The sequence below is a fragment of the Thunnus maccoyii genome, chromosome 2 (assembly GCF_910596095.1).
Source record: "Thunnus maccoyii chromosome 2, fThuMac1.1, whole genome shotgun sequence".
Lineage (NCBI taxonomy): Eukaryota > Metazoa > Chordata > Actinopteri > Scombriformes > Scombridae > Thunnus > Thunnus maccoyii.
The window spans coordinates 14,367,753-14,388,827 of record NC_056534.1 but is presented as its reverse complement, the minus strand read 5'-3'; the positions used below and the strand labels follow the sequence as shown (position 1 = coordinate 14,388,827).

Here is a 21,075-nt window from a genome sequence, read left to right as displayed (position 1 = left end):
TGAAAAATAATATAATATACTACACACTGCCAAATCTTGTATTTACACTTGCACTGCATTGCATTACTGATTAATTTAACATTAATATATTTACATTATTTATCAGGCATTTAGAATGCCATTGATAATATCTTAAAAAAAAATCTTATAAGTATACCATATGGGCGGCTGTGGCACAGGAAGTAGAGCAGGTCGTTCACTAATCGGAAGATCAGCGGTTCGATCCTCAGCTCCTCCAGTCCGCATGTTGAAGTGTCACTGGGCAAGATACTGAACCCCAAATTGTTCCTGATGGCTGCGCCAGCAATGTGTGTGTGTGTGTGCATTAGATTAGATCCTGATGAGCAGGTTGGCACCTTGAATGGCAGCCTCTCCAATCAGTGTATGACTGTGTGTGTGATTGTTGACATGTATTGTAAAGTGCTTTGAGTGGTCGGAAGACTAGAAATCGCTATATAAGTGCAGTCCATTTACCATATTGTAATCATGTACCAAAAATACGAACATTTAGTTTATAAATCCAGTAAATCTTTTACACAATACACGCTAAGTCTGTTCAGTAAAATCAGTAAAAAGCTGAGCTCAGCTGACGTTTAACTTCAAAAAGCTGCTGTTTTACAAGGAATTTGTTGAAGAAGGAAGGAGGCGAACTAAATTTCTCACACAGCATGAACAGAAGTATCTTCTTCTTCCACTGCGGTCACTTGAGTTTATGAGTCTTTCTTCGATCTGAAAAAGAAAGAACGGCACAGAACAATGAAAACAAAGCATCCTGTCCCACAGTCACGTGTCCTGCAATCACCTGCTTTTTCCACTTGTAACTTCTGCTTTGGTCAAGTTTATGTGGCCTTTGCCATGACCTTTGACCTCAATGGAGAAACATCTGTTTGAGGAAAAGGATAGCTGACATAATCCCACTCCATGTCTATTGATGTGATTTATGCTTGACCAGTAAGTTCCTGCAAACCAGTGCAGTCCCCGAGGATGATGCAACAGCAGCACTGGGAGGGTTCATCTTTGGATTTATCCAAATATTTGTCTAAATAAAGACGTGATTAACTATTTCTGTTATTTCTCTCTGCTAATGCTTTCAACAGGTTTTATTCCCTACTGATATATTTCACTTTAACAATCATTCAAACCCAATTGTATTGTTTCAAAGAGGTATTTTGTTCTCACAACCCCTGATCTCAAATTTGACCCGAGTTAATCCAAACTGCTTCCAATATAAAGGAGTTTGGTTTTAGACCAGTAATGTGACTACTGAGGTTCAGGTTGCAGGTAAGACTTCACATTGATCTCATAGTCTATATGGCTGTGCTGACTTGAACCACAGGTAGAGATAGGAATCTGTGGAGACCAGTTAGCCACTATAGTGAGACCTGGCTGCTGAAAGACTGAGCATTCCAAGGGGGATTTAGTTTTGTGTAAGAAAATGCTCAACTGAATCCTGCGCAAGGATGTTCATCCTTCTCAGTCACCCATAAAAAGCAAAAACTCACAAATGCCATTCAGGTAAAACAATGAGAGTTTTTTAAAACCATTTTAGGTTTGATGTTTCTTCTAAACTCTGAGTGTTCTTTTTTCTTCTCCCATTTTAATCTGAAGGAAACATTTTAATCAGAAAAACAATTTTCATAATTTAACTCGGAAATAACAAGACATTAGACACATAAACACATGATTACAATACACTACACAAACATTACATTATGTGTCACTGAAAGAAACTTGTATGTGTTTTGTGCAGTGATGGATGTCTTTATTGCGGCTATTGACTGGACAAGGGGCGTGTACAAAAACAGAAGGAGAAACAACTGGAGCGATAAAATGCATCAGACCTGACGGATTGATTACTCCAAGGTTAAGTTTCCTGTGCTAGAATGCAGACGTATGTTTGTTCACAGGGAGACAAGATTCAGATTTATGTGTCAGCAGCAAATAATCTGAATATTGGTTCAAGTAAATATCTAACATGTAAGAAACAACATCCTAGAAGTATTAAAGTAATGCTAATATAACAGAAATGTGTCGTAACCAGAATAGTTCAGCTACAAGTGATCATATTGTGTCTTTTAAAATGAGCTTAAGGTGGTTAACACAATAGTGTAAAAATATTTAGATATTCTGTGTCTAATTTAGCGTTCATTTCAGAAGTGTTACTGAAATGGGGTCAGGTCCAGGTTTGGATTAGATTTATGTTCAGGTTTAAGTTTTAGTTTGGGTCAATATCAGAGTTAAAACAGCAAAATTTTGCAGCGAAATGACTTCATTCAAGTGATATTGCCACAATCAGTGAATTCACTTGTGGGGGCACAATACATTTTCAAGTACTTTTTCATGTTGAGTTCAACTTAGCTCAACTTTGACATGCAAATTTGTGCTGTTGACCAGTAGCATACTGCATTGAAATTGCTGACCTTTGAGGGAACAGAGAGTTCAAATGCAGGAAGCTATTGTAGCTTATTGGCTGTGCTGTACTTTTATTTAATCCTCCTCTGTCGGACTATTAACGGCTCCATACATGAGGAATGATTTGCAGACAGTTACGAGACAGGAGCTGATGGTACAAAACGTGTTTTGACATTATTGTCCTGTTAGCAATCAAGCTAACCATACTGCCAGCTAAGAGAGCTTTCGTTTCGACAACACGTCATTGAATGAAATGTTGCACAAACCTGAGAACAAATTGCCAGGGGAGACTGAGCCCAGTACAGAGAAAAAAGATATAATTTGTAGGCAAGCTGATGAATTTAGCTGTGCCACTTTAAGGTTAGCAATGCAAAAAAACCACCAATAGCAACAAAAAAGCAGCAAATGACCTTGCGGCAAATAAAATTTAGAGACCCCATCAAATTTAGAGCATTGGATTGTTTTCAGGCATTGCCACCTGTTACCTTGTACTCATTAAAGCCTGGTGGTGTAATGTAGTGTGGAATATACTGATCAGACTTTAGATAGATTTTATGACCATTCTTAGATTTTATGACCGTTCTTGGATTTTATGACCATTCTTAGATTTTATGACCGTTCTTCTTCGTTGTTTTCTCATAAATGTTTCAGCACCAAATAAGTCCACACAGCAAGCCTCATCACATGAAAGGGAACATTTTTTAGGAACATTTTTAGTTTATGATTTTTAGGAACTTTCATTCAACATCATCTGAGATTCCACCTGAACTTGCTTTAAACTGTGTGTGAATGATGAGAGACAGAGATGTAATAAAGCCACGGTGTAACTCTGACAGTTTGACGCTGCCGGAGGAATGTGGAGCCGATGCCGGAGGCGATACCAGCAGGTGAATGAACGTCCGTCTGTCAGCGGGCCTCTTGATCAGAGCAGCTCGGCCAACTGCACAAAGCCAGGCCAGGAATGTCTAAACCAGCCTAGAGAGGACAGCAGGAGAGGAAACTGTCCCTGCAACTATAGACCTCATTGGGTTTTACATTCTAGGGGAGTCGCAGGTCATCGAAAGACGTTTTGGGATCTGGGCACATGGTCATGAAAGCAGTTGCATCTGTATGCTGTGCTCATCTTTTTAGTGAAAACTTTAACTTTTTTAGCCATGCTTGTGTCATGGCTCTAGGGGTGGCAACGTTAGTCTATCGATCAGTCAGCTGGTCCATCACTTTGGTCCAGTTTGAAATATCTCGACAACTATTGGATGGATTGCCATTTTGGTGCAGATTCAAGGTCCATAGAGTTAAGGAGCTCCCAAGAGCTAATGATAATGCAAACTAAAGGCTAACATGCTTGTCAGCTAGGAACATGCTAGTGACTGTGGTGATCCCCTGATTTTTCTTTCGTGGCCACCAGCAGGTCAAATTTTCACCTTTTAAATGAAATAGCTTGACATCCACTTGATGGACTGGAACAAAATTTTGCACAGACATTTGTGATTCCCAGAGGATGTATCCTAATTACTTCGGTGATCCCCTGACTTTTATCTATCCCTACCAGCAGGTTGATATTTTTGGTTCAGACGAAAAATTGGATGGACTTCCTCTAGTGCTATCATCAAGTCAAAATTTCAGTTTGTCCAATACTTTAATTTATAACCAAATAACTGGAAAACTAATGACATTCCCATCAGCCTCAACGAAACTTTGTGTTTAGTCCTATTTAACGGATGTTAGCATGCCAACAGGCTAAACCAAGATAGTGAACCTGGTAAACATTATCTTCTAAAAATCAGCATGTTAACACTGTCACTGCGAGCATGCTAACATGCTGAGGTTAGTGTTTAGCTGAAAGCACAACTTCTGATGCATGAAGTACAACCTTACAGAGCTGCTAGCATGGCTGCAGACTCTCAGTCTGGTTCATTACAGTGGTTTATGTAATTTATGAATTTTTAAATTCTAGTCATGAAAAATATCTAGATAAGTCAGGGATTGTTAATGCACATCCGAGCTTATATCCTGATTTATTTTACAATGAACATATAAATAACTGATGTGTTATGCAGCTTACATACCTGTACACTCACACATTTTTGGAGATAATTGATTTCTTAGTTCTCAAATCCAAAAAATGTAAACATTTATCTGATCCTGTCTCCACGGAATAACCAACATAAACAAAGTTTAAGAGGCTTGTGCACCGGATGATGATGACAAATTTCAGTACAACAGTAACTTGTCATTAGTTTTAGAAGAACCATACAGCTGTTTCCTCAAAGAGACAACAAATGTCAAACCTAACCCATCATTCACAGTTAATCCATTTTGACTCCATGTAGTCCGACTGGTGATATGTTTGCTGAGTGCTGACTCTATTTCTGTATTCTCTACAAATTGTTTTCACTATGTACCCCCCTCCCACCCTTTTCCTTTGTGGGGAGACGTGCAGCATGGTGTAAAGAAGCGAAACATGCACTACTAAATGAAACCCTGTAAATGTTTTGCGGGCCACCTGCCAAAGCATGGACTGAAGTACAAAGAAAGAATCCAGAAAATTTGACACTCTTGTTGTAAAATGTCTATGGTGTAAATAGGTCAAGGCCTGGCATACTTTGACATCTCTTAAAATAAAATGATATAGGTTGTTGCAAAAGGGAAAGTAGTCTTTTAGAAGATCTCTTTCTTTTATCTTGCTTCAGGACCATTTTCTAATAAGTCACCCTCTATAAAGAGTTCACGAGTCACAACTCATGGCTTTATTAATTAATCATCTACTTATGCTTTATAGGCCACTTATAAGCTATTAATCAGAGCAAATGTTGGGTTGCCAGGTTGTCATTCCTGCTCTGGAATGACACTTTGTCTTTTTATCTTCTTATTGCATCAGGAAGTCTCATCAAATATAGCCTTTTTGCAGATATATAGCTTATTATTATCATCATTACTATAAATTATAAACTCATGGTAGACTTGCAGACCAGCCAAAGGTACTTTTCACAACCTGGCAACCCAAAAGTTGCTTATACCTGACCTATTAAACACAGAAGCAATACAGCTATTAGTTACAACTTGTAAGTTCTACTTTACAGCCAGTAAATAGTTTTTCATGTCTTCTTGTATGTTTCTAGCAGATATTGTTTCCTTTTTTTAGGTTCTGTCATGTGCAGTGGACTTCCTTGATGAAATATATGCTGGTTTAGGCTACACACCACAGCAACCACAGCACATCCTGCAGATTCTGCAGAGACTTGCTCAATGACAGGCGAAGAATGTGAGCGAGTTGACTCTGACATTGAAGCTACATTATTCTCCTAGCAGTCACTGTGTACCCTTTAATTAGGACTGCATGACCTACAACCTTTGGAAAGGACTTCAACCAGAAGCCTCAGCAGGTCAAGGAACCGAAGGAGGAAGAGGACACGCCTCATGGTTTTGATAAGGAGCCATGAGATGGGAAGCTGACATAAGGTGAACATATAGTGTGCATACAGACACAGAGGAAGATGTCAAATCAACAACACACCCATCTCTCTGCTGTATGTTTGCAATGACACAACGCTGAAAAGTTCTGTGTTGGTTTCAGTTTAAAGTTGATCATGTTGACCTTGTTTGTCAACGTCTGAGGCTTTTTAAAAAAAGCATACTGTGACCTCATAAGGGGCTCAGTTTCAAAACAAACTCACTGAAATTGTTTGGAAAACAATCAACTCATCTCCTTGTCCATTTTGTTTGGTGCACACTTTGTAATATGTTTAAAAAGAGTGGAATCCTCAGGCCAAGTCAAAGGCCAAAACCCAACTGACAGATTTATTCTCTCTATATTTTGTCCCGTAACTGATTGGAATGACTCTTAAATATTTTTTACAAATACTTTAACAAGTGAAATTGAACCTTGTGTTCAACATGACCTCCGCCACAGGATGTTGCACGTCTAACAGCTCCGTTCCTGCAAAGGAATTCCTGACAAGTGATTTAGTTTTGTTTTGATAAAATATAGATAGGAACATAAAATATGGGTTTGCTGGCCAATTGTTTAAAATAACAAATTGATTCCAAGAAACTTGTACCTGTTTATTGCTTTAGAGGATGGAAATGTAAAGCTTCATTAATCAATATTTTTTATTTAAAACAAGCACTTAAAGGAGACTGAGTATTGGACTCAGAAACACAAATCCGATAAATGCCAATGTAGCTTCATGTCTGCTGAACGTGTAAAAAGGCAACTATTTGCTAATTCTTCAACCATTACAACTTAAGGAGGTGATCATATTTTGTTTTCAGCAACAACAAAAAAAATCAATAAATGAAGCTTTAAATGGAATTAATTAAGCCCCTGAGTGACCTGGACATAAATTAAACCTCATGTCCACATTTATGCATCCCGAATAAAATGTTTAGTCATTAAAAAACGTCCGTCGTAATACACATACCTCCCCTTTCTGAGATGAATACTCTGTGTCTACACCTGTATACAGTATCTTACCAACCACATGTGTATGTTTGTTTGAATGAATGCCTACTGGTGTGTGTTTGCCTGAATGAGGGTGTGTCTAAGTATCGCTGTATATCCCAAAACACTGACAAGAATGAATCAAACTTCTCAGAGGTGACGACTTTATTTCTAATTTACCTCTTTAAAAAGTGGCAGTGATGTTAAGGCTGTGAATATAGGTCGTCATTAGCTTATATTTGCGCAAGAATATTGCATAACAAAACAATGTCAACTGTTCTGTGACCAATACTAATGCTGAGTGACACTGTCTTATTGTTGAGTCATTTTAATCCAGTCCTGACATGATGCCATCCAAGCGCTATCAACACTTAAACACCGGAACATGGAGAATCAAATAACCTCTTCCTCTACACTTAAAGTTGCAATGTAAACACTTTTCACTAACCACACCTACATGTCATCACTGTTGGGTGAAAATCTTTTGGTTTGTGTTAGAACACGCAAAGATAAGATATTCACATGAAAAAAAACCCCAAAGTAACGATGACACACCAGCTTCAAAACTGCATGTTCAGCCCATACTACAGATGCAAGCCTGTAATGATGCAAGTGTAATAGCTATCTTCACAACATCGCAATTGCAAGCTTAAGTTCTCAATTTCTTGACCAAAACTTGATGGCTTGCGGTAGGAAGTGTAAGGAGGAAGGGGCAGAACCAGCCTCCACCAGCTGTTCTCTTCTAGTAGGAGTGTCAGTCTGCACTTTCCGACAGTCCCTCCCTCCTGTAAAGCTACCCAGGTGTAATGGCCGACCTACCCGTCTGAACCACATCAAACCTCGCAAGCAGGAAGTTTTCTCTCACTGTTATTACTGAGATAAAGATCCTGCATTTACCACATGCGCCATTGTCATCCTGTCGGCCATAAATTTGTATTTACATTGGCAATATTGCTCAAGGAAATGACTTGTGCTGTTTGCGCTGGAAAAAGAGACAAACACCTAAAAAATAAAGTGAATCTATTAATATTTTACACACTTCAATAACATTTATGTTTCTAAAGCTCATGATAGACAAACTATAACCTTCAGCTTCAGATCTGTGACCCTCCTCGTCTCAATGACCTGTCTCTGAACCAGCACCCGTAGCCCCTTCCAATAAGAGACTGTGCAAATAAAGCAAGCTGCTTCCAGCTAACTACTAGCCTCGTTTGTCTCAAACAGTTAATTCTCAGTCCGTCACTCTCTTTCACTTGCCTCCTCCTCACTGTGAAATATTCATCCCAGGCGGTAAAGACAGTTTCCTCCAACATTAGCCATCAAACATGAAAGCTAAGCTCTGACTGGAAAATAACACAGTGAAGTTCCAGGTCTAATTATGCTGCTTTAGTTTATGACCTGTCGGCTCATATCTATTATCCTGCGTCGCAGAATGACGAGCAGCCTTTCAACTTCAGCTTCCAGCTTGCTCATCACTACCTAAACCAGGTGGGAATAAGTGAAGAGTTCACTTTTTCTTTTTCTCTGCTCTTTTTAAAATTGCGTTATTCACTGTTTTACAACGTGTGCTCATTGTGTTATTTTAGAGGATGCTTTCTGTTATATGGAGTTTAAAAATCTCTTACAGACTACAGATGATAAATGTCTGAAATTGATCTAAATCATTGGCTTTGCAAGTGAACTTTTTGGTCACCAGATATGTGCTTTAGATGGTTCCAATGAATTTTCTATAAAACTATTTGTGCATATTCACAGGAGAATCACTCAGACGATGGTGCAAAGTGAAATATGTATACATTTTGCTCGGAAAAGTAATCTTAATCTTAATCACTCCTGGTGGTTTTCTATCAGGAACAAGGAATTCAAATCCATATCAATAGCATGTTTGACAGCTTACTTGCAGGTTTTGCTCAACTATTACATTACGTGGTGTCAGTGGTTATCAGAGACTACAAATCACTGACCAAAGAGACTGAAACTACAAAATATTGCTTTGCATAACCACCCACATTTTGTGGGCTTGTTTTGTGATAATTAACTTAACCTCATAAAATACACTCAGAGTTATTTTAACTTTATCTTCCAAGACAACTTTAGTAAATTGAAGAAAGGGCTTGCCACAGCTCTAGTTTAAAGTTCCTTGTACTTATTCAAACATTTTCTGCATGTAGAAGGGCCTGGGCCACCATCCATCTCAATTATACTGCTACTATACTACACTTAACACCATTAGATACAAATACAGCAAGATACACTTCATCTAAAAAAGATGCAACAGTCACTTGAGACACAGCCTTCCTCTCACTATGTGAACAGCCATTAAGTTTTATAGAAAGAAAACAGACTGCCTCTGCTGAAATTGAGATGCTTGGGATTTCTGAAGCTGGTGTTTTTGTGAGAAGGGAGATGATCCGTGACTGCTAACACTGAACATCTGAGCGGTTAGCTTCTCAGATGTGAGCTTATCATCAGCTGTTAAGAGCAGTGTGAATTCCTTGGGCCTTGGGCTCCGTCCCTGAGTGTTTCTAAGCAGAGAGGCAGGGAGGGAGTGCAGGTGCAAATGTGGGCCTTACATCCTGAAGCACATGATGATTAGACTGAGAGGGCCCGTGTTACTACTCGTGTGAGAAGAATCTCATTCACCAAGGGAAGATAGAGCAACCAGAAGGCAACATAAGGATGAAGGTATGAAGCTAAGCATTGCTGCAGAAATGGGTCATTTGGATAGAAAAGATATGATTTCAGTTTCCATGCTCACCAGGGCATAATTGTGCTTCTTACAATAAAATAAAAGAGCAAAGGCTTTTTTTTCTGACTCACAGAGAAAATGGACCTGTAGTTGCTAAACTCTCACAGGTGCAATTAAAATAACTCGGTCAGAAAAGCGTTAAAAAAGTAAAAACAAACAGATCAGAAGAAGGATATACTGCATGTTGTGATACTATCTCTCGCAGTCAGCCTCACTTTTGGATTCAGCTTCTATAGTGCATATTTATAAACCACTGGACGTCAGAGTGATTTACAAAAGGCAAAGTGACATTTTATAACTTTAGATTTATTGTTTATGACTCCTCTATTTTTAATATGTTAATTCAGGATACGGAGCTGTAACACAGCACTCCCAGTGGTCGTATGTGGACTGGGATTTGTGGTGGGGGTTTTCCCTTTACTAACACCTGAGCTGGCTGAGCGGTGAAGCAGCTGCAGCAGAGCAGTCTGTCCAGTGTGATCTTACCACGTGTCTGAAGACCAGAGCAGAAAGGCAAAGATGTCTCACACCGGGTTGTCCAGGGAAACTTCCCAAAAGACATTTGTAAACTTCCAATCTGTTCAAAAGACAAAACAAGCAAGAGGTTAACAGTCAGTGGCTCGAGAATCAGAATGTAAAACTCAAAGAGACACTTGGTCCCACTGACAAATTCAGGTTGGTTAGTGATGGAGGTTCAAAAGAAGGCATAAAAATGTACATTGTTGTTATGGGACATGATACACAGTTGCTCGTATAGTAAACACACGTGTTATTGAATCAGTGTATTCATAATCACTGGTAGAATTAACTCAATTTTCATGGGTAACACAGTTTCAGTTATCATGATATCAATAAGGATAGTTTCCAATATTGAATACAATATCAAATGTAAAACAAATAAATGAATGGTTAAAACAAGTAATTTGATTCCACTGCTAAGCATTACTTGAAAACTCTTTATATACTGTATGTGTAACAGTAACTTTGATCACTAATTTTTAATTACAGCTTGCTCAGAACATATTAATTTAGTGAAAAAAAAAGATAATGCAAAAACAGCTTTCTGTTTGCAAAAAAAAATGAAGTTGCACAGCCAGCTGTCCTCTGTAGACATTTTGATTTATCATAGTAGGAAAAACACAGGTGTTACTAATAACGTTAACGGTGGCTCTGGTCTATTCAAGTGTCCCAGTGAGCCATGACAGAGTGACAGTGAGCCACCATGCAGAATACCAAGTCCCTGAAACTAAGCTTAAGGAATTCGGCCATCATTAATTTTATTATTTACACCTGTGTTTTTCCTACCATGTCAAAATGTCTTCGGCGAAAAAGGCCTATTTTACTTGGAAACAAGGATTACAAACATAAAGCTGAACAGGAAAGAAGATTAGACTCTTTAGGTGTGGCTCACATGCACAACTAGATCTGGACTGGATTTTGTCAAAAGTACAGTTTGGTTTGGAAAATATTAGAATAATAGAATGACTGCATAGATGTAAGTTCTCTTTTTTGTCACCCTAGTGGAAAAAGTGTTGAAATTAGATATGTTGCAGTAAGGTGGAACTACGATATGAACAAAGCAAGTCACAGCAGTAGCACAGGATACTGCTCAACCTTCAGCCCCGAGTGGATGAAGACATACAGTATAATCAGTGGATGAGTGTATGCTGTAAACTCTGTGTGACTGTGGAAGGTTGTAAAAATCTAAGAGGACCATTTGGACAATTGGAGAGGAAAGAGTAATTAAAGATCCCCCCCAGACATGTTTTAAGACTTAAGTACTCTGCTTGTAATAAAAGTTTGTGTCTTATATGTTCTTTCCATGTTAAAAAGTTCTGTTAACAAGTTAAAAATTCTTAAAATTCCATTTACTCCTTCTTCCTCATTGAAAAATCCCAAATCTATGAATATGCAAATATTTCTGTGTTCAAAAGTTTCACTAATGGACACTTTATGTCTCCTAAAGTCCATTCTCAGTGTATGTGGCCCACTGCACCACGATTGGCTCCAAACTAGCTGTAATGTCACATATCACACTTACATGCTTAAACTCAGATTTAAGGTGAGCACAGCAGACACACATGCATCATTCTGCACAATGAAACTCAAACATTCAAGTGAAATAACATTAAGCAAAACACATTTTTGAGTATTAGGGGACTTTAAATACCAACCTTTCTTCTGAGTCACGTCAGCATTGTTGCTGTTGTTCTCATTTGTCTCCTTCAGTGACTCCACTGAGGTCTTGTTGGAGACGATGCCTTCATCATCAGTTTTCTCTTCCGGGTTCGGCCCCACAGGTGCGGGAGGACTCTGCTCAGCGACATCCTCTTTGGGTTTGTCCCCAGAGCTGTCTGCAGACTCAGCGCTTGGATCAACAACAGATTTATCAGCCTCAGCTGTGAAGGACAACAAAAGCAGATTGCTCTTTCAGAGGTTCCCAAGAACATTAATGATTTTAATATATTATTATATATATATAAAATCCAGTTATAGTATTACTAATGTCAATGAGAGCATTATGTGGAGGCTTAGTTATATTGGAATATATCGGAAAAACCCAAAACTCACGCCATGTGATCTCAATAGGAAGTTAAACTGTTGCAATCAATTAATTGTGTAATGTTGCTGAGACATTTCTCCATCATCTAAACCTCTATGACAGTGCAGATTTATGGTTTGGGTCCCTGTGTTCTGTATTTGGCATTTGACAAAAGCATTTTCACTCATACAGCCTGAAGTAGTTTTGCCCTCTCTGACAGTCGGGGGGAGGGGGGGGATGATTTCTCCTGGGCAAAGGCATTTGAGGGGGCCACCATGTTGGTAATGAGGCGGCTGATTACTGACCAGTTCCTAATGAGCCACAGCCATGCAGCTGTTGGAGGCTGTGGGAAAGTAGGGCAGCCCCATCATTATCTGACCCAGGGTTAGGTTAAGGGAAAGCGGAGACGAAGGGGAGAGGAAGGTAACCATTGTTCTAGACATAATTCTGCCATGACTAAGATGGCTCCTCAGGCGACTGTCACTCCAACCTTCAGAAAATCATCACGTGTGTCTGGTTTATGGAGGATGACTAGACTCTTTGTCACAGGTAGACCCTTGACCTGACTGTCAGCTGAGCATTATCATTCAGTACTTGAAATTTTTTACTGTACTGGGCAAAATTCTCCAAACTATACACCCACCTGATCAGCCTAGATCACAAAATGGGTCGACAGTAGAGAAAGGCATATACAGTATATCATATATTTACCTTGTTTACTCTCATAATGTTTTATTTATCTGGATGGTGTTATATGTGCACCTTAAATGATATGCTCTATGATCCTGTGTGTAAAATAAAATAGTTTTTTTGGTCTGTTTATGTTGGTTTTATTGTTGTAAAAAAGTGTATTTTTGGCCCATTTAATGCCTTTATCATTTAGTGACAATAGAGGGATAACAGGAAACTAGGAGAGGGATAGGGAACGACATGCAACAAAGGTACGCTGCCAGAACCGAACAGCAGATGTTGCAATTATGTGGTATGTGTCTTAACCAGAAAACTACACACATAGAAAAAGAGATTTTAATCTCAGTGAGACATTTACCTGGTTAAATAGAAGGAAATAAAGAGGAAGAAACGTATGAGCACTCAACTCACTGGAAGCACTCACAGATAATAGAACAGGAGGTCATCCACTAATCAAAGGGTTGGAGGTTTAATCCCTGGCTCCTCCTGTTCACATGTTGAAGTGTTCTTGGGCAAGACACTAAACCCCACCTTCCCAATGGTCAGGCAGCACCTTACATGGCAGCTTTGGATAAAAGCACTATATAAATGGAGCCCATTTACAAAATAGTGGCAGTGAAATACTTTTCACCTGCAAATGAGCACTCCACCGAGATAAAACTTAACTATTGATATGTTTGCCTCTTTTGTTACTTTCGTATTTTTTGGTAAAAATCATATCAGACCAGCTTTGTGCAGTTTGCCAATCCCCTAACAGAGTTTCTGGGTACTAACAGTCAAATTTTCCAGTTACATTTCAATAGTTGTCAGTGTTGCTTAAGTCTAGTCATTGTTTTGCATAGTGATGTAGATTTTCCATTAAGACCTCTTTTCATGCTTATCTCATTCTGTGGTTTCAAGATGCCACACGTCACTGGAGAAAACAGCTTCCACTTTTGATGCAAAAACAAGTTCTCAATGTGATACAGAAGTCAACTCAAATTATAGTTGCTCATTGCATTACAGTCACATAAACATTTTACTACCCAAATGATTCTAAAAAAAGAGGTGACTACCATTCTTCTGTTACCAAAAGGCCAATGAAGATGAGAAGAGACTGTGAGTGTTTCCATGAGGTGAGTTGGCTGAGGCTGTGGTTATTGTGTAAAGCTCAGCTGTGGTTATTTTTGGTGTTATCTTGCATGCTCAACTCTCTAGTAGGTGCAGCAGAAGACCGGGTTCAGGGAAATTTCTTGACACACAGGTTTTGTAATCATGGAATCCAATTTGCAAAGTTTTTGGGTGGTTTCTTCAGTGTTCATTTCATTTAAATTGAACCACTTGAGATAAAACAAATGAGTCTGAATGCTGGGAAAGAAACAGTCGTCATAAGCCAAATCAGATGTGTCTTCATGCCATCAAGTTAAATCAAAACAGCAGGCGCGCAATTACAAATCTGTCTCTCTTCTCTGATTACTGTGAATTCTCCTGAAGACAAAGTTTCATCATAACTTTCCCATGAGAGGAAGCGAACCATTTGAAAGGTAGCTGTTTTTCAAAGCGGCCATCAACACTGTCCATTTAAACAAAGCGTGGCCCAAGGCAGAGAGGCAGGCCCAGACATGAAATGTACCTTTTGCCTTTCTAATTCAGCCTGGGAAGACCTCTGACTCAAACAGGAACAAATCATTCACTCTCAGACAAAAGAAAATGCCAAAACAATAAGACAAGAATATGCAATCAAGCCTTTTTTTGACTGCAGGTATGGTAATGCATGCCAACATATGCCTGGTTAAAATTTTAGCATAATTTAGGGAGTAATCATATGGCATTTACAAATATTGTGGCTTAGCTAAACCTAAACTTTTAAACTGGCAAATAATAAAAACCAAAATGAAAATACTGACCTGCATCATATAGAGACAAAGTCTTTGGCATGTTGTGATCACTTGTTAACTGTATAGAATAATGCCTGATAATACTGTATAGCAAAATTACTGCAGGCTTAACAACCACTGCAAAAGATGTTAGGTGTAAGCTTGCAGTTGTGGCAAACTGAGTAGGCAAGTCATTTGTTAACTAGGCTTCCATTTCCATCCAGTGGTGGACTTGAGTACTGCAGGCCACATTTCAGCTTGTCTCAGGGTAAAGAACTTGCCAGTTGTGAATACACTTTCCGTCACAGACATTTCAAAATTTTCAGTGGAAGTCCTTAACTGATCTGAATTTATTTGTGAGGGTTGTTGTTTTTTTTGCCCTGTGTGAGTCATTCAGCTGTGCATAATTTTAGATTTCCTTCCTGTAAAATTCACACTGACTGTGCTTACAATCAATTCCTAAAAGTGTTATGATTTCTTATTTGACAAAGTTGTTTGGCATACAGTAAACATCTAACTATTTATTTTGTATTTGTATTAAATCAATGCATGTAGAAAAACACATTTTCTCCTCAGGATTAAATACTCTATATGCCTGCAAGAATCTCTTGTGTACAATCTCTGTGTTAATTTATGGTGCAGCAAGCTGTCACGAACTGTACTTCCTTTTATTCAGTTTAACTGATCTTAAGAAAGAGGAAAAGGAAAATATCACACAGTTAACCCACAAACCCTTTCAGATTCAACACTTTGTTTGCAACTGCTTGGTCATGTTTCTCTAAACTGCATTCATACAACACACACACACACACAAAATAACACGAGATCTCACCTTTTTGCTCCTCCTGTACTAAAGGTTTTGCCTCTGGTTCTTGAGACTCTTTCGCGTTAGTTTCTATACTTTGAAAGGTTTGCAGACCTGGAAAGTTTATATGGAGAAATCAGAATCTGTTTAGATTCATGAGGTTTTTGGTTTTTGTTAATGTGTCTGGTGATGTAAGTGGGTGTGTTGGACTGACCGTTCTGAGGTGCGTTATCAGGAGGCATTTCAGACGGTATGGTGCTGAGAGGGATGTTGGCTTCATCTGGTCTGGAGTTGAAGTCAACAGAGTAGCGCTGTAGGAAGAGAGGATTCAGAACATACACAGACATTTGTGTCACAACATTAAATGAATAGTTTTTTCAGGAAATACCATTATTAGCTTTCTTGTCGAGAGTTAGGTGACAAGATTGTCACACACTCTGCACTCGCTCATGTCTAAGCTAAATATAAAGCTACAGCCAGCTGTCAGTACTGTATCTTAGCTTAGCATAAAGACTAGAAGTGGAGGGAAACAACTAGCCTGGTTCTGTCCAAAAGTGAAAACATCTGCCTACCAGCACCTTTAAAGTTAACAAATGAAAACATTTTACCTTGTTTTTTAATGTATAAAAAAACTAAAGTGTAAAAATGATGAAATTGTGGTTTTACAGGATTAGGCCTTGCGCAGGCGCAGTGAAGCCAAAAAAGTCTGTCACATAGCTAATTGAAGTCACTGTGCCAAGCCAAAAAAGTAGTTCAGTATGTAACTCCCTGTTAAAACAACACTTGTCAATTTTATACATTTTTTGACAGATTAAACAAACAAATTATAAATGTGCTAATTAGTGAGCTTTCCAGGTGCTTGTAAGTGGATTTTTTCACCTTTGGACAGAGCCGGGCTAGCTGTTTCCCTCTGATTCCAGTTAGCTAAGCTAACCATATCCTGGCTGTAGCTTCATATTTAGCATACAGACAAGAGAGTGGTATCAGTCTTCTCTAACTCTTGTAATGAAAGTGAATAAGCGTATTTCCCTAAATATCAAACTATTCCTTGTTTAGTAGTGAAAGTGAATTGCTACTCTACTTACCCTTCCTCTCTTCCTCGCAAAATAGCAGGCAATTCCAAATCCAAGAGCTACGATGATGATCACGACAAGGATGATAATGCCTTAAAGTGGTAATAGTTATTGTTTAGTTAATGTTTCACACTATGCAATGATGCCACAGAAAAGGCATCAATATGTTGCTTATGATATAATTTGAGATAAAGGTAACTCACCAGTGCGGTCAGTTGTTGCAGTGTTCTGCCCGTGTTCGGTAGCTTTTAGAAATACAAAAGAAAGTTTTTTTTTTAAAGAGGAAAACACCAAACAGTGCCACCAGTGTATGAAGTTTTGATGAACACAAGAGTGACACATAAATCACCTAACAAAGCTGATATGGCAAACTGGTTGGCAAACAATTGCATATACATCCAGCAGACATGGAGCAACATCTGCATTAATCTTTTATCTCTGCTTCTGTTTCTGTTAAAGGTGCAGTGTGTAGGATTTCGTGGCATCTAGCAGTGAGGTTGCAGATTGCAACAAAGTGAATATCTCCCTCCTCCCTCTCCCTTTATGGTGGCCGCTAAACTCACACAAAACGCCAAAGGCTCTCTCTAGAGCCAGTGTTTAGTTTGTCTGTTCTGGGCTACTGTAGAAACACGGCTTTGCAATATGGCAGGCTACATGGAAGAGGACCCGCTCCCTATGTAGATATAAAGGGCTCATTTTAAGGTAACGAAAACATACCAATTCTTAGTTGGAGGTGATTATACACTAATTAAAACATACCTATGGATATTATATTCCATTTCTGATGCCACTAGATGCTGCTAGATGCTCCGCTATATTCACAAACTGTCACCAACTGTATCTGTATCTGTAACTGTATATCTGTAGTTTACTGTCATGTAGCTTACAGGTTTATCAGCGCTTTTGGACTAACAGCAGCTTTCTAATGAGGTTGGAAGTTGATAAGAGCTGTGAAAGTGAATCAAAACAGCAAAGTTGCAGATTATAAAGCCAAAACAAGGAGATGGAAGATGCTAAAATGCTTCAAATGAAAAGAACTGTGGAGTTTGGTGATTTTTCTCTGTGGGTTTTGTCACTACAAGTGACACCCCTCACATTACACATAGTTTTTTGATCCATTGTTAGTTCAAAATATTATTATATTGCAGTATATCTAACATTTATATTTGACAAGAGAGAATGTACAGCAGATTTCTATAATTAACTAACTCACATTATAGGGCACAAAGCTATGAGTATGGTTCCTAGTCACAATAAATGGCATATGTTTGTCAGAGATTTAGTGGCCACTTCATTGCAATTGTGGTAACGTGAAAAAGTCAATTCCTCAAGCCAATCAGGGAACACCAAATTGTAGAATATGGTTTATTCATCAGCAGTTTTAACTCACTTTTGCCTTTTGTTGTGAGGGTGCTTTGAGAAGCAGAGAGGGGTGTAGATGTGGTCATCGGGCTTTGGGTAGATTTGGAGGATTCAGGGCCTTCATTCCCTGAATCAAACAGGTAAAGCATGTTATTCCCCAAGAAAACAGTGATACAAGCAAGCACAATCATAAAACAAAGAGGACATGGTGGTAAATGGATTGGTTTTGAGGTCACAATCAGAATTAGCTTTTAAAGGAGGAATCCAACATTTCTGGGTTCACGCATGAGGCTATGAATATTTCAGATTACAACTCTCACCTTTCATTGTCAAAGTTGTGATGGTACTGGTGAAGTTGATGCTTGTGGTACGGTTACCAGGCTCACTGGTGACGTTGGCAGTATTGTTGATGGCGATGGTGGTGTAGGAGGTTTTTTCAGAGATCAAAGTACTCACAGAGGCTGTGTTGGTCATGCTGCTGTTTTGGTCATTTGATTCTGTTGTTGTGACGGTTATATCTGGTGATGATGATGTCTGTGCTGCTATGACAGTAACCATAACGACACCTGCGGAAAAGGAGACAAAATTTTCAAAAATATCCAATAGGCAGACACCAAAAAAAACCAAAGGATAGATTCACAATTTTTCAAATGTGTCTTAAAACAATAGTCAGGTGCCCACTGAAAAAGGTTTTGCTCGCTGTCATCATTCCTCCTGTTCATACTGACCATTTCAAGATCCCCTCTAAATGTGTTTACACATTTGGAAGGGATCTTGATGGGGGCCAAAATACACAGCCCTCATTTTGTGCAGAAATGTATTTAAAAGTTTATCTGAAGCTAAAATGAAATGAGGCTTCAGCAGTCTGAGTTAGACAAATAAAGTGGTTATATTCCAAAGTTATTGTTTTGTCATTTAAAATTTGTCCATTTGCCTTTTTGTATTTTGCCGTACAGTATTTCCCTGTTGAGCTATGGTGGAAGGACCGTAACAAAAAGAGGGAATATGGCACTAAAAGTATTTTAACTTTGAAAGATATCCACTTGATTTGACTAATTTGGACGACTGAAGCTTCATATTAGTTTAGATAAACATTTGAATACCTTTTGTCCTCCATCACTTTAGGAAGCGCATTAGGAAGCAATTTCTTAAAGGTAAGTGTGAACAGGAGGAATGATTACAGCAAGAAAAATCTTTTTCAATGTTCATTTGGGCACCTGGATATTATTTTAAGACAGAGGGAATTTTCACTTCTTTGTCACCGTCAACTTCAGATTCAACCAACATTAACTGTGGATTAATTATTTTGTTTATCCGTGAATCAACCATTCACTGCAACATCAAACTACAGTAGAAAACTTGTAGGGAACCAGCTATGTATGTCTGGGTGTGGCCCTATTTGCCTGAAGAACAATATATAATACTCTGACTTCACACTGTTATTCATCAGTTATAATTTTTTATTAAATTAAGCATTTATATAGATTTAAAAAAAAAATTTATTATTGAAAACTACAATCAATTACCAAAACCAGCATTTGAGTAAAGGTTTACCAGAGCAAAATTTAACACTTTTACATTGAAAACACAACCTAATGCTTTGTTAGTTCTAAAATAACTTTTTAGGTTAGTATTAGCAGGTGCATTTCAGTCACACACATAAACATATAAAGAGCCTTACCCAGAATAAAGAAGGAAGGACCAATCGATGCCATTGTAAGTTTGTTTGATGGCAACAGCAGTAGGTAAAAGCTACAAAGTTGAGATATATATATTATCAAAACTCTCTGCCTGAAGGTGGTGCTTTCACACGGTGCTTTTCTTCATTAATGCCCAAGAGTGTTGCATGCCTTGAGAGGAACCAAAAAAGAGGATCAACGCCTCTGACCACAGCAGGATGCATCAGAGAACAGTGTTGCTCAAACAGTATAAGTGAGAGGAAATGCTCACACGTTGACTCTCCTCTCACTACCTAACAATGTGAAGTAACACACCTTTGGTGAAAATATTAAACACATGCTTATTGTTAACTTTTCTTTATCGCCTCACTGAGAATCTAGTGTTAATTCCTTTGGTGAAAATATTAAATATTAAATATTTGTGCCAGCTTTTAAAACCTTTGAGAGGAAACATTTTATCTAATATGTATCCCCAGGGGATTCATTTATCATTTCATATTTTCAATTTATTTCCTCTAAGCAACACATGGTAAAGGTATACTTACCTATTGTGTGACTTTTTCTTTTTTTGCAAAACAGATAGTGTTTCAAAATAGGTTTGTTGGTCCACTGTTAGTACTATTTTCTGCTCACTAGATGTCGCTGTGACTAAGGGGAAAGACACCACATGGGGATGAGACAGTTGCCCTCTTTTCTTTCTAAAGGTAAGACTAACTGAAATTTACTTCCCCTCTATTAAATTGTAAAAAAAACAAAAAAAAAAACAGAGGGTTCACAAATTCACAAAACAAGTCATATATTTAAGTTTCATTGCACCTAGTTAAAGATAAAAAAAAAATAACATGGTTGAGGGCAGAGAGGACAAAACCTTATGGCATTTTTGTGCTGAAGAAGATATTGTGATGATAGCAAGAAAGCAATACAAATCTGTAATCCTGTGATTTTTTGAATGCATATGTGGGTGACTTTTTGCAAGTGTGTCAGCAGTACTTGTCTTACGTGGGTGGAGTTGTTGTAAGGGTGTGCTCAGCCTTGTAGGTTCATTTATTACTGTTTATTTCCCCATGCCAGTGGTAATCAGCAGCAGGATTAGTGTTAACTGCCACCCAGTCACTGGCAGGCTCCACGTGGGCCACTGCAAGCCCCTCCTGCCGACTGGCCTGACCGAGTCTGGCCGGGACCCACTCGCAGTGACGAGGAACTGGGAGTCCGCTAATCCTGAAGAAAGACCCCCGTCTGGCTTCCCCTGGCCGGGCCACCTATCACCACATCACAGAGCCTAGGCACCAGCACCAGGCCTGGCCCAGAGGATGAGCTAATCATTGAGAGGAGAGAAGAGGAGAGGAGAGGAGAGGAGAGGAGAGGAGAGGAGAGGAGAGGAGAGGAGAGGAGAGTGTTTCTATGTGTATGTGTGTGAGAGAGACAGAGAGAGGCAAGAGAGCTGGACCACCCACCCGGTGGATTCA

General features: G+C 38.8%; 1 protein-coding gene and 1 long non-coding RNA gene across 2 annotated transcripts; one reads left to right on the top strand and one right to left on the bottom strand.

The window, feature by feature from the left end:
- Positions 1 to 283: 283 nt before the first annotated feature.
- On the bottom strand, positions 284 to 19,853 carry si:dkey-27h10.2. Its single transcript, XM_042397909.1, has 10 exons — positions 19,612 to 19,853; positions 18,251 to 18,496; positions 17,959 to 18,057; positions 16,772 to 16,813; positions 16,581 to 16,660; positions 15,710 to 15,806; positions 15,523 to 15,609; positions 11,777 to 12,001; positions 10,089 to 10,179; positions 284 to 729 (listed from the first exon to the last, which is right to left on the bottom strand). The coding sequence occupies exons 1-9, from the start codon at positions 19,643 to 19,645 to the stop codon at positions 10,127 to 10,129; spliced, it is 963 nt and encodes a 320-aa protein (XP_042253843.1). The 5' UTR covers positions 19,646 to 19,853; the 3' UTR covers positions 284 to 729; positions 10,089 to 10,126.
- On the top strand, positions 17,040 to 20,919 carry LOC121887244. Its single transcript, XR_006092947.1, has 3 exons — positions 17,040 to 17,270; positions 20,246 to 20,313; positions 20,681 to 20,919. It is a non-coding gene; the product is annotated as an uncharacterized LOC121887244 (long non-coding RNA).
- Positions 20,920 to 21,075: the final 156 nt, after the last annotated feature.

Coding starts and splice junctions, on each gene's coding strand:
- si:dkey-27h10.2 (XM_042397909.1), bottom strand. CDS start 19,645: ATGGCATCGATTGGTCCTTCCTTCTTTATTCTGG. Junction 16,661..16,771: donor TGCAACAACTGACCGCACTG/GTGAGTTACCTT, acceptor TACCACTTTAAG/GCATTATCATCCTTGTCGTG. Junction 15,807..16,580: donor TTGCGAGGAAGAGAGGAAGG/GTAAGTAGAGTA, acceptor CTCTTCCTACAG/CGCTACTCTGTTGACTTCAA.